Source organism: Leguminivora glycinivorella, chromosome 16 (assembly GCF_023078275.1).
Source record: "Leguminivora glycinivorella isolate SPB_JAAS2020 chromosome 16, LegGlyc_1.1, whole genome shotgun sequence".
Lineage (NCBI taxonomy): Eukaryota > Metazoa > Arthropoda > Insecta > Lepidoptera > Tortricidae > Leguminivora > Leguminivora glycinivorella.
Window position 1 is genome coordinate 16,451,679 of NC_062986.1, and position 16,199 is coordinate 16,467,877.

General features: G+C 35.9%; 1 protein-coding gene across 1 annotated transcript in view; it reads right to left on the minus strand.

Annotated features, from left to right (window-relative positions):
* Positions 1-16,199, minus strand: part of LOC125234411 (transient receptor potential cation channel trpm) — a 448,945-nt gene that overhangs the window by 154,864 nt on the left and 277,882 nt on the right. The window contains 1 exon segment of the mRNA XM_048140640.1: positions 3,703-3,785. Coding sequence (XP_047996597.1) covers positions 3,703-3,785 — 83 coding nt within the window.

The window sequence follows — 16,199 nt, forward strand, 5'->3', positions numbered from 1 at the left end:
TGTAAGTGTGGATAATAAATAAAATAAAATAAAAAATAAAAAAAATATATGAAAGGAATCACAAAAGTAGAAATTTATAAAGACTTTTTAGGAAAATTATTTTAAACTTGATAGCTTGAACATGAACAGTTTTTGAAAAAATACAGGAAACTACGGAATCACTCAGCGTGGCCCGACACGATCTTGGCCGGTTTTTCTAAATATTTCATCAGTAATCAAATTATGCACAAATCGCTCACATGCTTACTCTATCACATGGTGATTGATCAATAATCCCCACTTCGCCCAATCCTGAATAAACTGTCATTCGGTTATGTAACACTTTAGGCCACCTTCCCCTACATAGGGCAAAAACATCGTAATGCTTGTCCCGTGGTAAAATAAAAACAACACATTTCCAAAATTTCAAACTCAGTACAAATTTTAATCTACCGTAAAATTTTCTCGAAACGAGTGTAAAACTTTTCGAACATCAGTGAATAACGCTAAGCGTGTACATTTTGCACAAACTCTGATGCACACAGCCATTTCTGAACAGGAAAAACAAGCAAAACAATCGACTTATATAAAACTTTGTATGGACGGGGCTTATAACTGATATGACCGCCAAAAATGGTGCCTGGATAGCGGTGTCAGTATTTCACAGTGCACGAATGTGAGCCAACTTGAGCCAAGCGTGCAGTCTATGCGACAAATCGCGCGTGATGCGAGCTTATCTATCACAAATCAGAAATCGTTTATTTGCCAAAAATAATATTTACATAGGTACATTTAACAATCGCAAAAGAAGATAAATCGCAAAAGATTGTTTATCCCACAGTAAATATGCAATTACACGCGGGAGGACATATATTTAAAAAAAATACCGAGCACCACCAGTTCGAATCCGGCCTTCACCACTGGTGATGCTCGTAATTTTTTCTTTAATGTATGACATCTTATTTCGATTTTTAAAAGTGTGCAGTTGCCCTATCCTTACTTTTGAAATATTTCTATATCACGCTATATATCGAGACGAAGACAATTAAACTTAGTTCAGGAGCACCGGGTGTTCCCGCATCTTTAGAAACTCTCAGACGGGAGCTTTTTCGTCGTTAGAACAATGTTCTAACGTTTTTAAAATAAAACGGAGTTGTTACTGTAACTTGGGGTTACCCTCATCTGGCAGAATAATTTTAGTCCGAAACACACTTCGCATAACATGTTTCGCAGAAACACTTTCGGTCGAATGGTAATTTAGCAGAAAACTTAATTGGCATTATTACTACCACGCATAAGATACATTTAGCAGAATATTGTTTTACAGAACATTACTTTGGTTGACTTTGGTTTAGCATAATTGTATGTACCATAATAATCTAATAGTATAATATTACATTAGCAGAATTATTACTCGCTATCAGAAAAGAAAATCTGCCCCAGAGTCACCGTTAGGTACGACGACGAGCGAAGCGAGGAGGAGTGTTAGGTATCTTGCATCCCCAACACATCCAACTCGCTATCAAATAGCAAATTACAACTTTATGGCACCTAAATATTATGCAAGAATATTATCTGCAAATGTATTGTTCGACTAGAAGACTATTATGCTCATCAACATTATGACAACAGACGATTCGGTATTACAAAAATCTGCGAAATGATTTGTGCCTAAGCATATTCTGCGTAAGGTGTTTCTGCCAAACTTGACTTCTGCCAAGAACTTTTATACGAATCAAATATATGCGTAAAAAGTTTCTGCCAGATAATAGTGAACCGTAACTTGTTTTGTAAAATGTTGGGATACCTTATCTCGTTGTGTTCAGGTTGAAGACGGTTTGGTAAAGTTATTCGGTGATGGTACATTCGTTTCGTATTCGGCAGGAGAAAATCTTTATACTGTAAGTTCTAAAACTTCTTCGGACTCTGACTTCGAATTTTATTTCATTTGTTAATTTTATTGTGCTTTGTGTATTTTTCTTTGTAAATGACGATCCTTATTGGGCGGGGTCACTATCAAATTTACCTTATCGCTAAAAGACTATATAGCTGACACGTCTGGATTGTGTTATGTCTTTGTGGCTACGTAGACATGAATGCTAAATGTGTCTTTAGCAAAACGTCTGGATCTTAAAACGTAACAATTTAAAATGATCTAACTGCAAAACATCTTCATCTTCGAATGTCTGTATTACAAAACAGACATAAACGCTAAACAGTCAAGGAGCAAAAAATCTGGATTGTTTAATGTTTTATTGCTAAATAGAATAAACGCCAAACGACCCGTTAGCAAAACGTCTGGTTTTAAAATGCTTAAGTGTCTTGAGAATTCAAACCTTCTCGCACTGTTAATAAGAACTGTTCTGTTACATATTTATAAACCATGGCGATGACACATTATATTTCCGGACGTTTTGCTACTGAATAGTTCTGTGTTGACGTCAATTAACTAACTACACTTTTGGCTTTTTAGATATGCTAATCATACGGACTATGTATATTTCCAGACGTTTGGCTACTCATTCATTCTAAGTCTTAGCCATCCAGTTAAATTTACTTTTTGCTGATTAAGTATTCTACTTTCATGTCATCCCAGCTGAATTGACTTTATACCGACTGTATATTTAAATTTTCTGACATCTAGCCGAAATAGTCGTTTAGCGATAAGGTAAACTTGATAGGGACCCATTGGGCGGAACTATTAATTTTATTATTTTCAATTTATAATGTAATTTTTGACGATCATAACGAGAAGATAAACATAACTTTGGCATGTAACAAATTTATAGTGTAATTTTTACAATGAAATAAAGAAATCTAAAACTAAATCTTGCATATTATTCGGTACGGCTGTATAGTATATTTTAACGTATATTTAAATGACACCCTGGCGGTTGAGAATTGAGGGAAGGCATGGATAAATTTGCACACATCCAGCAGGCCTCCGTGGCGCAGTTCGAAGCGAGATGGGCCCGGCAAGGCCAAAGGTCAACACGCCTACCATAAACATGGCAAACATTGTAAAACATGGAAAAAATCAGTTGCATTGGCCCCCAGTCGCAATTGCCCCGCTGTTCAGATTGATTTTCGGTATCAAAGAAATGTTTTGTACTTAAGTCCATTTGATCAAAAAATTCTACACATTCGACAATGTAATAAATATGCTGAGCTATTTCATAACACGAGGCCGGAATGTCACTACATTCACTACTGCCAATAAACTAGACATACCTACAGAGCAATAAGAAGGCTATTATTGACTTGTGTTACATTTTATTTTAGCAAACATATAGTCTACGAGAAACACATAATGTAGACAACTTTGTGTGACTAGTGAAAACGACAGTGAATTAAAGCCTGAACAGAAATATATCACTATGCGCCATGTTGTGGAATTTCATTAGAACCGCAAAAACGACGGGGTGTTATATAATTATTATGTTTGACGTGTCTGTCTGTTTGTGTGTCTGTTTGTGGCATCGTAGTTCCCGAACGGATGAACCGAATGGTTACGTTTTTGTCACTCAAGATTTTTTTAGACAATATTAGGTAAGTATCTAGTGTGTTGAAAGTGTTGAAACTTTGCATTTGATTTCGAACAACGGTAGAAGATTTCCTTTATTTTATCTTGTAGAATAACCTTCTCAATATTGTTTATTTCATCTTGTTATAAATAAAAAGATATATTTTCGTTGTTCTTTAGAGATTATTATAAAAACTTACACATGCTCGTCCTTGGCGCTCGGCACGAAGTATTTGCACTCCCGCTTTTGAAACGTGCTCTCTATCCAACTGCGGGTGGTTTTCTGTAACAAAACAAATTTATTTTAGCTTACTGATAATTAGGAAAAAGGGTGTATATTCTTGGGATTAATTCGGTTTTTGTTAAGTTTTCCTGTACTCGAAAGATAACAAATATTTCTTAGGCATGTTCCGTGAAACTTATAGTGGCACTGGTGGCCCAGCGGTAAGAGCGTGCGAGAATCTGGAGGTCGCAAGTTAGAACCCCGGCTTGTACCAATAAGATTTTCTTAATATACATATATCATTTATAAGTAAGAAAGTAAATCTGTTCTCTATCTCTCTCTCTCATGGCCAACAATAAATATTTTGATTGATTGAAATAGTTTAATAACAAGTACAAGTACAATAATTTTGTCTCTACGCATACCTAAGGAAATCACGTAAGTGAATTCCCAGAATTTATATTCGCATTAAATATACACGTTCCACAATTTATAAAGCAGTTAACACATACATTTCCTAATCCCACATACTCGTAAACTTCTCGCCTCCGTTCGTAACAAATTCAATACTTTGTATATTCAGGTGTTTATGACATAATTACGAACGTCGGGGGTCGACGCTAGAATCGTCATAAAAATGCACGGAATACCGACCCATTCCGAGTCATACAGTTTCATGGCTCGATTTTTTGTAGGCGGGTACAGCATCGTAAAGTATTATGAGTTTTTTCTTTAATATTGAGCTTTTAATTAAGAGAATTGTAGCCTAAAGTTGCGTTATTTTGTTGAAACAACGTACCAGAATCTACATTTATACATACATACAATCACGCCTGTATCCCATAAAGGGGTAGGCAGAGCATATGAAACTACTAAAGCTTCAGGGGCACTCTTGGCAAATAAGGGGTTAAAAGAAAACGAAACTGTGGTATCTACATTTATTTTATTTTGATCGCTCAGAGCACGAAATATGTATTTTTGACCCCGACTTTATCCAAATAGAAATACTATAATATTATATAATACCTACTTAGCTACCTATACATATTTCAAATTCACGTCACCTTACCTAATATTTTAAAGTCTGAAAACCTGGCCGAAACGTTGGGAAAAAAGGTAAAAATAATGTTAATTAATCGCGTTCGACCTGTATTTGACTTTAAATATGTGTACAAAGCTCGAGAACTTAAAGCGTTACATTACCTAATATTGAGCTGCCAAAGTGCATGGCGTATTTATCAACGAATTCATTCATAATTTCTCCATGCAATTTTGCATCTCACTATACATACCTAATTATTTCTTACAATAACATTTTAAAATGAAAATTAGGTTGAAACAAAAACATATAACATTTCTCATGCTAATCACATACTTTAGTTAGAAGCCAGATATTTTTGTGGATCATTGAGCTAAAGAAGTAAGTCACATCATGTTCCACCTACTCTTATCTCACGTTAAATGATCTGTGAATATTTTAAGGTATGGGAGAGACGCGTCAATCTAGTTAAACGTTATGTTTTACCTGTCTGAGCAAAGTACTCGTTAGGTACTAAAGCGTTTAGAAAGTAGATTCGCGTGTAGAGATACACTCATACAGGTCCCTTAGCTACATTAAATATAAAGCGTATTGCTCTCAGCGAGTAGGTACCTAAAGTAAAGGCACTCAAATAATACAACACTTAAAAAGAAACTGTCTTTACTGTCTTTTTTCCATTCCATTCAAGTTTTACTTTTATAAGTTCGTCATTTATTTTGAAGAAATTTATGAACCAGGGACTTGAATTAACTTTGTTGATGAATCATTACCGATCCATTCGTCAGTCATCATTATCAATATAATAATGAGAGTTGATTCGACATTTTTAAGCTGCCTTCGAAATGCAAATAAAATAACCCAAACTTTCAAATTCTTGCACATTGTTATTGATTCTTTAAAAGTTTAAATTAATCAAAGTTGTAGTATTTTTTTTATATATAGGTACCACGTCGGTAAGAAGCAGGGCGGACCGCATCCGCCTGATGAAAAAAAAGCGCTGGTAGCCTAGCGGTAAGTACGTGCGATTTTCGTTCCGGAGGTCGCGGGTTCGAACCCCGGCTCGCAGCAATGAGTTTTTCGGAATTTATGTGCGAAATTTCATTTGATATTTGCCAGTCGCTTTTCGGTGAAGGAAAACATCGTGAGGAAACCGGACTAATTCCAATAAGGTCTAGTTCACCCTTCGGGTTGGAAGGTCAGATGGCAGTCGCTTTCGTAAAAACTAGTGCCTACGCCAAATCTTAGGATTAGTTGTCAAAGCGGACCCCAGGCTCCATGAGCCGTGGCTAATGCCGGGATAACGCAAGGAGGATGATGACGGTCCGCCTGATGGAAAGCGGTCACCGTAACGCATGGACGCCTGCAACTCAATGGGTGTCACATGCGCGTTGCCGACCCATTAGAAACTTGTATTCTTGGAGAGTTATCAATGTGTGGGCCACTAAAGAATAAGATCACCTTATTCTTTAATTTACCAAAGTAACGTTGATTCCTTCCTATTCGCTAAGCTTTAGGTACAAATCTCGACGCGTCACCCTGTATAAACATAAGACGCCCAATTCGCATGTGGGCGAAAAGGGCCCTAAAACCAAGGGAGCAGTTTGCATGCAAATTGGCACTCCCACGCACATGGGAGCCGATTCTCGGCTTACAGGCTTTCGGCCGAATGGAATTCAAGTTTGGCTGTTTCCTTGGTAATAAATAAATGATATATTTATTTGAAGCTAAAAATAACTAGTTCGTAGACGCTTGGTGTATTTTTATACGGAAACGAAGCATAACAATTTCGAATAAGTGACGGTGTAGTCTGTATCTTTAGATATTTAAATAAATGTAACGACCAAAATAAGTAGATTAAGGGCATTTTCCGAATTGGGACCCCCCTATTAGCGTAAGTTGTTTACAAAAATTAACTTACTGTCAGTTTTGTGACGATAATTAAGCATGAAATTTCAATAAAAATATTGTTTTTGTATTAGTTACATGAACTTTAAGCGATAATCTACATTCAAAATGTGAAAAAAGTAAATTTTTAGACATATTTTATGCTTAATTTGTCGTCACAAAACTAAAAGCGAGTTAGTTTTTGTTAACGACATTATTCGATCCGATATCGGATGTCGGAAGGATTTCAATAGAAAAAATCCAAGATGGCGCCTGTAATGTATGGGATATCGGTCCGACATCCGATATCGGATCGGATAATGTGAAAACGCACTTACGATAATTGGGGGTGAAAATGCTCTTAAAAAAGGGTTGCTCGGTGACATATCCCCTTGGTTTAATACATATTTGTGACGTTATCTGGGTTATGAGCGATATTAGTGTACAAATACGACGCCGCGGGAAGTAAGCGCCATCGATAATAAGGTCCCTTTACCCAGATAACGTCACATTTGGTTGGTTAACCGACAAATCAGGGACTCTGTGTAAGAATGTCCTAAGGTCAATTCAATACGGATAAGTTTGACATATTAAGGTGAAGTGTGTCTGGCCTTGTCAAAAAACTGAAGATGCGTGTTTGTCTAAGAAAAATTAAACTTTGACATTTCTGACCGCAAATTGTACAGATTTATCTATACATAATACATAGTACCTGGGCGACCGTTCAATTTTATAAAAATCGTATAAAAAAGAACAAAAACTATTTCTGGCCGGGATTCGAACCCCCGACTCCCGCGACTTTCAGACCGACGCTTTTATGACAGAGCTACGTGCCGCCTATGCTCAAGCAACGAAATTAGCGACCATATCTTGCTACTTACTAATGCGAAAGAATAACGCACGAAAACTCGAAAATTCGCGTTTTCCGGGACCTAAAGCTAAGCTAGATCGATTTTTCACCCCCTTTTCGGGGGTGAAAAATCGATCTAGCCCCCCACACAATTTAAAGGTATAAGATATAAGTGTCAGATACCTACTTATGTTACGGCGCGTATAGTTTTATCCGCTAGTATTGAAACTAACTGTACATAGGTTGCATAAAACTTGCTCATTACAGTAATCTGGAAGAGTCCGCAGCAGTAACCACATTATCCGAAAGAAAGCTCTTTCGTATCACGAGATCCAGCTGATGTCAGATACTGAGAGATTTTACATTAGAACAAATAGGGTTGACACATCGAGTACATACCCTAATAGAGCAGAAATGTTATTTAATTTGTTCGAGAACGATTCCGCCAACTCGCTGCTACTCATATCCCCTCTCACTGCGCTGCCATTGGCTGATACAAGGTCAGGTAATAGGTGCTAGGGATGAGGTAGTGCGTAAGTAAGGTTTATCGATAAGGATATTTTAACCCCTTACGCGCTTTATGCACCACCGTGTGTGCAAGCCCCAAAAGTCCGTAACATTGCATGCACACACGGTGGAGCAGAAATCTATTACATACTACTATATATATTTTTTTTCCTTTATTTATCTTTTTTCTTATGCTAGGTTTTTTACAATATGAGTATAAAAGTAAAATAAAAAAACACTTACAAAATAATATAAAAACATATAAACATATTATAAAAAACCTAACCTACGGTGCCGCCAGCAGCGGGGCAGGGCTGCTACTATATATTATTATTAGTATATAAAACACGGTATACAAAAAGGGAAAACTATATTTTCTTGGAAGTAAAAATGGTATAATAATCAGATTATAATTATTTTAAGTAAAAGTTATGAAATTTTCCTATCCCTAATTATGTATCTTCGAGTTTCTCAAGTTGTGTTTTTTATTTCGATTTAAATAGCAATTTATTATTGTACAAATTACTTGAACGTAATATTTAAATTAATACATATATCAGATAGAGATTTTACGAAATCGTGTCACCTAAATATACCCAAAACATATCTAATTACACCTAAGAATTAGGTACCTAATACATTAATATAATCAATCAAGCTTAACATAATCGATTATATACAAATATTCGACATAAACTATTAATGCAAACATTAGTGCAAGATAACTTTCTCGTTTCTTTATTTAAATAGAGTGTGATCATTATGTAGTAGGTACACACAATAATATTCCTTACTCATTACTTAAATATCGATACACCACTTGATGCTATAAATTAAGCATGTACAACACTAGTGCAGACTGGAAAGAGATGGTGTGATGTGAATTGAGTTACGTGGAAGCAAGAAATAACGACGGGTCTATATTAATTCGCATAACTGAATACTCCTAATATGAATTGGCATACCGTTTATTACGCATAACGTTTAATACGCATATCATTATTTCGCATAACAGATTACGTATAATGCTAATGCGCATAATGTAAATTGGTATAACGATGAATTGGTATAAGTATAATAAGCATAACTTTGTTTCGTAGAATTATTAAATGGCATACAAGAAATAGTTATTTGTTATACAAGGGGGCAAAGTTGTATTTTAACGCCGAGTGTGGAGTTGAAAAACGAGCAAGTGAAAGGGTTCTATAGTTGAACCACGAGCGAAGCGAGTGGTTTGAGGATAGAATCCTGAACTTGCGAGTTTTTTAACACACGAGAAGTAAAATACATTTGCACCCGAGTGTAACACAAAACTTTTCCCCTCACTATAGCGAGGAAACTACAACGCAAAAAATGCGTTTATCACTGCTTCTAGTAGTTCCACAGGTGGTAAATAATCTTTATTACTAGATTCACCTACTTTCATCAATTTTAAAGCAGTTAATTTGACTTTATTCAAGGTCAAATTACTTTACCCACTAGTGGATAAAATGCGTTTTTACCCGCTGGTATTAAAGGACAAAACACGTGTTTCCGAGCTAGTGAGGGGAAAATTATATTTTCACCACACTAACGGGTAAAGGCTTACTTTGCTGTTCGAAAACAGATATCAAATTTGCATTTTAGCCACAGGAGTGCAAAGTAATTTCATACAAATTTTAACTTGATATCTTAAGCTAGTTGTTTAGTATACAACCTTTTTATTTATATCGCTGTACTACCTCATTGGATTTAGTGAGGCTACTGGCCTGTTAACTTACCTCTGTGACCAAATATTAAAACTTCGAGTCCTCGATTTCGTCGCTCGAAAATCTGAACGATGAAATAATATTATTTAAATACTATCCATTTTCAATTTCTTTAGTAAAGGTACAGCGGGGCAAATCTAAACTGGGAGGCAATCGTAACTAATCCATTTTTTCCATTATTACACTATTTCCATTATTCCATTATTACATGTATCCACTGAACACGCCTATCATATATGTATAACCGGTGGACACTCTATTTAATAATGTAAACATTGTAAATCATGGGAGGAATGGACCAGTTACATCGTGTGTGTGTGGATTGAGTGAGCACCTTCCGAAAATAAAAAAAAATATGCTGATCATTTAGTAAAAGTTCTAAAACAATTGTAAAACGAATCTCTGAATTTGTAAAAAGATAAATCAAAAGATACAGCCATTAACATGTGCTCACTCAGTTCTCACAAACTACCAACGAAAACAGTGAATATATTCATTTAACATATAATATTTATATACTAACATTTAGTAAAAAATAGGCCAACCTACCTCTATAAATATTAGATCACCTAGTGACGTATTTAATTTTTTACAAATAGTTTCTTATGCTCACTCAATCCTCACACTTTTGAAAAGCCGAATTTTGATGAAAAACATAAGATTTAGACCGCTATTATATGTGTATAGTTTAGTAAAAGTGAAATGGGAATTTGTAAAATACAAAACGAACCACTAACGTGTCAGGTTTTTTTATAATAAATTTTTGTAAGTGCTCACTCAATCCACACGTTTTGAGAAAGTTAAAAATGTAAATATCTTACGATTTGTAGCACCTAAGACACTCGAAAGTACTTCAACATTTAGTAAAAATTTTTACTAAATATCCACCATCTAATATTTTATATTCGTTGTCTGGTTTTAAAGATATTCAGACATAACTTTTCTCATACAAATGTATCAAGTAGGGTGACCACACTACGTCGCCGTAGAGCGAAAAGTCACCAAATCACAAAATGGCCAAAATTTACTTGTATATGTCATCAAAATCGCATTTTTTTTCTCCAAATTTGAGTCTTATTGCGGTAGCAATAGAGATCATAGTTCTAATTTTACAAAGTTAAAGAACTAACTAAAAACCCACCTCGGATTCAATATTTTAGTCGAAAAATACCTAATTCTTTTATACTTTTTTATACTTCTTTGAACTTATTTATGAGCGTACCTAAGTCATTTTAGTTATTTTTCCCAAACTATTACTAAACGATTTAACCACGAAGAACCTCATTCAAAAAGTCACTTAATATACTTAGTTACTTTTAGAATACCTGGTATGTCAAAAGTGTGAAAGCGAAAATTAACTAACTCTGTTTAGTTATTTTTTATTTATAGTTGTAAGGCAATGTACATCATTTAACCAAAACGATAATTAATTAAACAGTTTTAATGAGTTTCACCCTACAAAAAAATGTAGAATACAATAACTAATCATATTTAATTAATTTTACAATAAAGACTGTACTGTACTCCGACGTGATTTGATTGAATTTCGCTCGCAAGTTAGTGACTTTTCGGCCAGTGCCGCGGGCCCCCGCACCGATACCGCACCGACGCGACTCCCCCCGCCGCGTCCTCCGGCCAGTCGTTGCGCATGAGCAAACTAGGGCAAACCTTAGCTTATTGGTGATACGTAGTTATTCGGTGATATCTGGTTATTATCTCGATTTGTGGGCACAGTGAGGAGATAAAACCTATAAAATCATTACGAATTAATTCGGAACATCCGACAGCAGTTGATGGCGGTGATTTTATAGGTTTTATCTCCTCACTGTGTTCACAAATCGAGATAATAACCAGATATCACCGAATAACTACGTATCACCAATAAGCCAAGGTTTGCCCTACTTACTATATATATTTTTTTGGATTCTGCTTAATATTTTAGGAACAAATTAAATCACGTCATTTCAAATTTTGCAAACACTTTATTAAAATAAAATAAACATCAAATCAAATTAAAATGGCCTCTAATTATATTAAAATCATCATTAGAATGGTCTTCCTAAAATAGCTTTCTTTACGCATCACAGTCACTCTTCATCCTCGTCATCTGTTTCTGTGACATCAGGCTCACACAATCTGTCAATAACTGTCTTATTGGTCGGCAGACTTTGGTACCATGAATGAAGCTCTCGAGGAGATCTTTTTTTTTCGCCTCAGATATAGGCAATGCCTGTGGATATGCCTTTGGAATGGGATAGTCTTTTATCTTATTGATCCAGTCCTCGGCGTCGTCATGGTTGTCTGGTTCATCAGGTACACGCCCCTTGCGCCTCTTTGTGCGTCTCAGCGGCTTTGGCGGGCCACCGTAAATCTGTTGGACATTAAAGTCAGAGTAGGGGCCCTCATGGCTGTAGCGAAATTTTACTACACGAGGACGCTGCTTCTCAAATCTGAGACACTTAAATTTAAGCCACGCCAATTTGTTGCCATCAGTGTCGTGTGTCGTATTTCTAACGAAAGCTTCATTCAACGCCCTGACATCGAGCATTTCGTCGTGAAGTAACTCTTTTACATACGTACCTTTATCAAAATGACAACACTGACAACCAATAATGAAAGCCGCTAGAAATTTCATGTCGTTCTCACTATGACTAGGTATAGGTACCTACAGTCACCGGCAGTAGTATCTTCCGACAATAAGGCCGCAAAAATATGTGACGCGCTCTTATTTGTAGGGTTAGAAGAGCGAGTCACATATTTTTGCCACCTTCATTCAACGAAAGCTTCATTCAACGCCCTGACATCGAGCATTTCGTCGTGAAGTAACTCTTTTACATTCGTACCTTTATCAAAATGACAACACTGACAACCAATAATGAAAGCCGCTAGAAATTTCATGTCGTTCTCACTATGACTAGGTACCTACAGTCACCGGCAGTAGTATCTTCCGACAATAAGGCCGCAAAAATATGTGACGCGCTCTTATTTGTAGGGTTAGAAGAGCGAGTCACATATTTTTGCCGCCTTCATGTAGGAAGATACTATTGCCGGTGACTGTATGAAGTGTGGAAGGAATTGAATTTCGTAACCGTATATTACTTGAATGCGGATTATTATATTTGAGTAAATAATTGAATAAACATGTAATGGTTGTTGTACTTATAGTATGTAAAAAAGCATAATAATTTGCTTCATAACAATTGCGTGTACCGAGATTAAGTATGAAACGTGCTAAGTTAATTGTGCATTCAAGTAATATACGGTTACGAAATTCAATTCCTTCTACACTTCGTACAGTCACCGGCAATAGTATCTTCCTACATGAAGGCGGCAAAAATATGTGACTCGCTCTTCTAACCCTACAAATAAGAGCGCGTCACATATTTTGCGGCCTTATTGTCGGAAGATACTACTGCCGGTGACTGTAGGTACCTAGTCATAGTGAGAACGACATGAAATTTCTAGCGGCTTTCATTATTGGTTGTCAGTGTTGTCATTTTGATAAAGGTACGAATGCTCCACCATACGTCGTAAAAGAGTTACTTCACGACGAAATGCTCGATGTCAGGGCGTTGAATGAAGCTTTCGTTAGAAATACGACACACGACACGGATGGCAACAAATTGGCGTGGCTTAAATTTTAAGTGTCTCAGATTTGAGAAGCAGCGTCCTCGTGTAGTCAAATTTCGCTACAGCCATGAGGGCCCCTACTCTGAATTTAATGTCCAACAGATTTACGGTGGCCCGCCAAAGCCGCTGAGACGCACAAAGAGGCTCAAGGGGCGTGTACCTGATGAACCAGACAACCATGACGACGCCGAGGACTGGATCAATAAGATAAAAGACTATCCCATTCCAAAGGCATATCCACAGGCATTGCCTATATCTGAGGCGAAAAAAAAGATCTCTTAAATTTATGCACTAAGGGAGTTATTCCTCGAGAGCTTCATTCATGGTACCAAAGTCTGCCGACCAATAAGACAGTTATTGACAGATTGTGTGAGCCTGATGTCACAGAAACAGATGACGAGGACGAAGAGTGACTGTGATGCGTAAAGAAAGCTATTTTAGGAAGACCATGTTAATTTTTATGGATTTTCTAATGATGATTTTAATATAATTAGAGACCATTTTAATTTGATTTGATGTTTATTTTATTTTAATAAAGTGTTTGCAAAATTTGAAATGACGTGATTTAATTTGTTCCTAAAATATTAAGCAGAATCCAAAAAAATATATATAGTAATTAGGGCAAACCTTGGCTTATTGGTGATACATAGTTATTCGGTGATATCTGGTTATTATCTCGATTTGTGAGCACAGTGAGGAGATAAAACCTATAAAATCACCGCCATCAACTGCTGTCGGATGTTCCGAATTAATTCGTAATGATTTTATAGGTTTTATCTCCTCACTGTGCCCACAAATCGAAATAATAACCAGATATCACCGAATAACTACGTACCACCAATAAGCCAAGGTTTGCCCTAGTTTTTAACTAACACGTATTTTCACTCTATCACAGCAGTCATAATTCAACTAACTCTACTTAGTTAAGTCTAAACACACTAAAATGTGTGCAAATAATCATTAACTTCGTTCAAAAAATCACTAAGTCATAATTAAGGTGTAATATTTAAGGGCAAAAATTAATTATCGCCTATAGCTCCTAAATCGTTAGTGTGAATAATATAAATCCATTTTGAGCCCAAAGAATAGCAGTTTCCAATTAATAAACAGATATAAAACCACAATTTCATCTGAAGATAATTTCAGTAAAAATTATTTTAATTATTTTTTTCTTTAAACTCTCATAACTCAAAATGACCAATGAACGATTTGGTGACTTTTCGCTCTACGGCGACGACTATGTCGGCTCCTGATTTTCCCCACCTTCCCATTGTCATATTGAGATTGGGGAGTTTCGTTCAATTTTGATAATAATTTATATTAAACTAATACCATATTAATTCTCCATCTGCAAACTATTTTTAGGTTATGTTCTTGGCCTAGTGATGATTTGTATTGTGTAATTTTTATCGACGTCAGGATAATAACCATATCGACATTCATGCATTAAAAAGGACATGAATGATAATTGGTAAGAAACAAAGAATTATAATACTTCACTAGTAAGAAACCAGAACCTGGTAATCTAATCGTGCTAACAGATGAGCGTACCGGATTTGTAAGTGGGAGCGAGAAAATAATAACTATTTCTCGCTCCCATTTACAAGCTAGTAAGCATCCATATGGATGACCTTGGTGCGGTACGGTGCTCGTACGGTCATGTGTTAGCAGCTTTACAGCGTGCGTAGCCGAATGGCATTACTCCGACGCCAAACGAAAACGAAACGCCGTGCCAGTTAGTCTGGCTCTGTCGCGCCAATACGCACGAGCGATATAGATGTCGATATGGTTATTATCCTGACGTCGATAAAAATTACACAATACACATCATCACTAGGCCAAGAACATAACCTAAAAACAGTTTGCAGATGGAGAATTAATATGGTATTAGTTTAATATAAACTATTATCAAAATTGAACGAAACTCCCCAATCTCAATATGACAATGGGAAGGTGGGGAAAATCAGGAGCCGACATAGTGTGGTCACCCTACTTGATACATTTGTATGAGAAAAGTTATGTCTGAATATCTTTAAAACCAGACAACGAATATAAAATATTAGATGGTGGATATTTAGTAAAAATTTTTACTAAATGTTGAAGTACTTTCGAGTGTCTTAGGTGCTACAAATCGTAAGGTATTTACATTTTTAACTTTCTCAAAACGTGTGGACTGAGTGAGCACTTACAAAAAATTATTATAAAAAAACCTGACACGTTAGTAGTTCGTTTTGTATTTTACAAATTCCCATTTCACTTTTACTAAACTATACACATATAATAGCGGTCTAAATCTTGTTTTTCATCAAAATTCGGCTTTTCAAAAGTGTGAGGATTGAGTGAGCATAAGAAACTATTTGTAAAAAATTAAATACGTCACTAGGTGATCTAATATTTATAGAGGTAGGTTGGCCTATTTTTTACTAAATGTTAGTATATAAATATTATATGTTAAATGAATATTTTCACTGTTTTCGTTGGTAGTTTGTGAGAACTGAGTGAGCACATGTTAATGGCTGTATCTTTTGATTTATCTTTTTACAAATTCAGAGATTCGTTTTACAATTGTTTTAGAACTTTTACTAAATGATCAGCATATTTTTTTTTATTTTCGGAAGGTGCTCACTCAATCCACACACACACGTTACATCTGCCCCCCACTTGAGATTTGCCCCGCTGTACCTTACTTACCCCTATTTTTTTCATTCTTAGTCAGATAGATAGATAGATAGATAGATAGAGCTTTATTGTTCAACCGTGTTTACAAACACTCAAAATCGAGCGCTCGAAATTGGAAAATCAACCCCTGATTGATC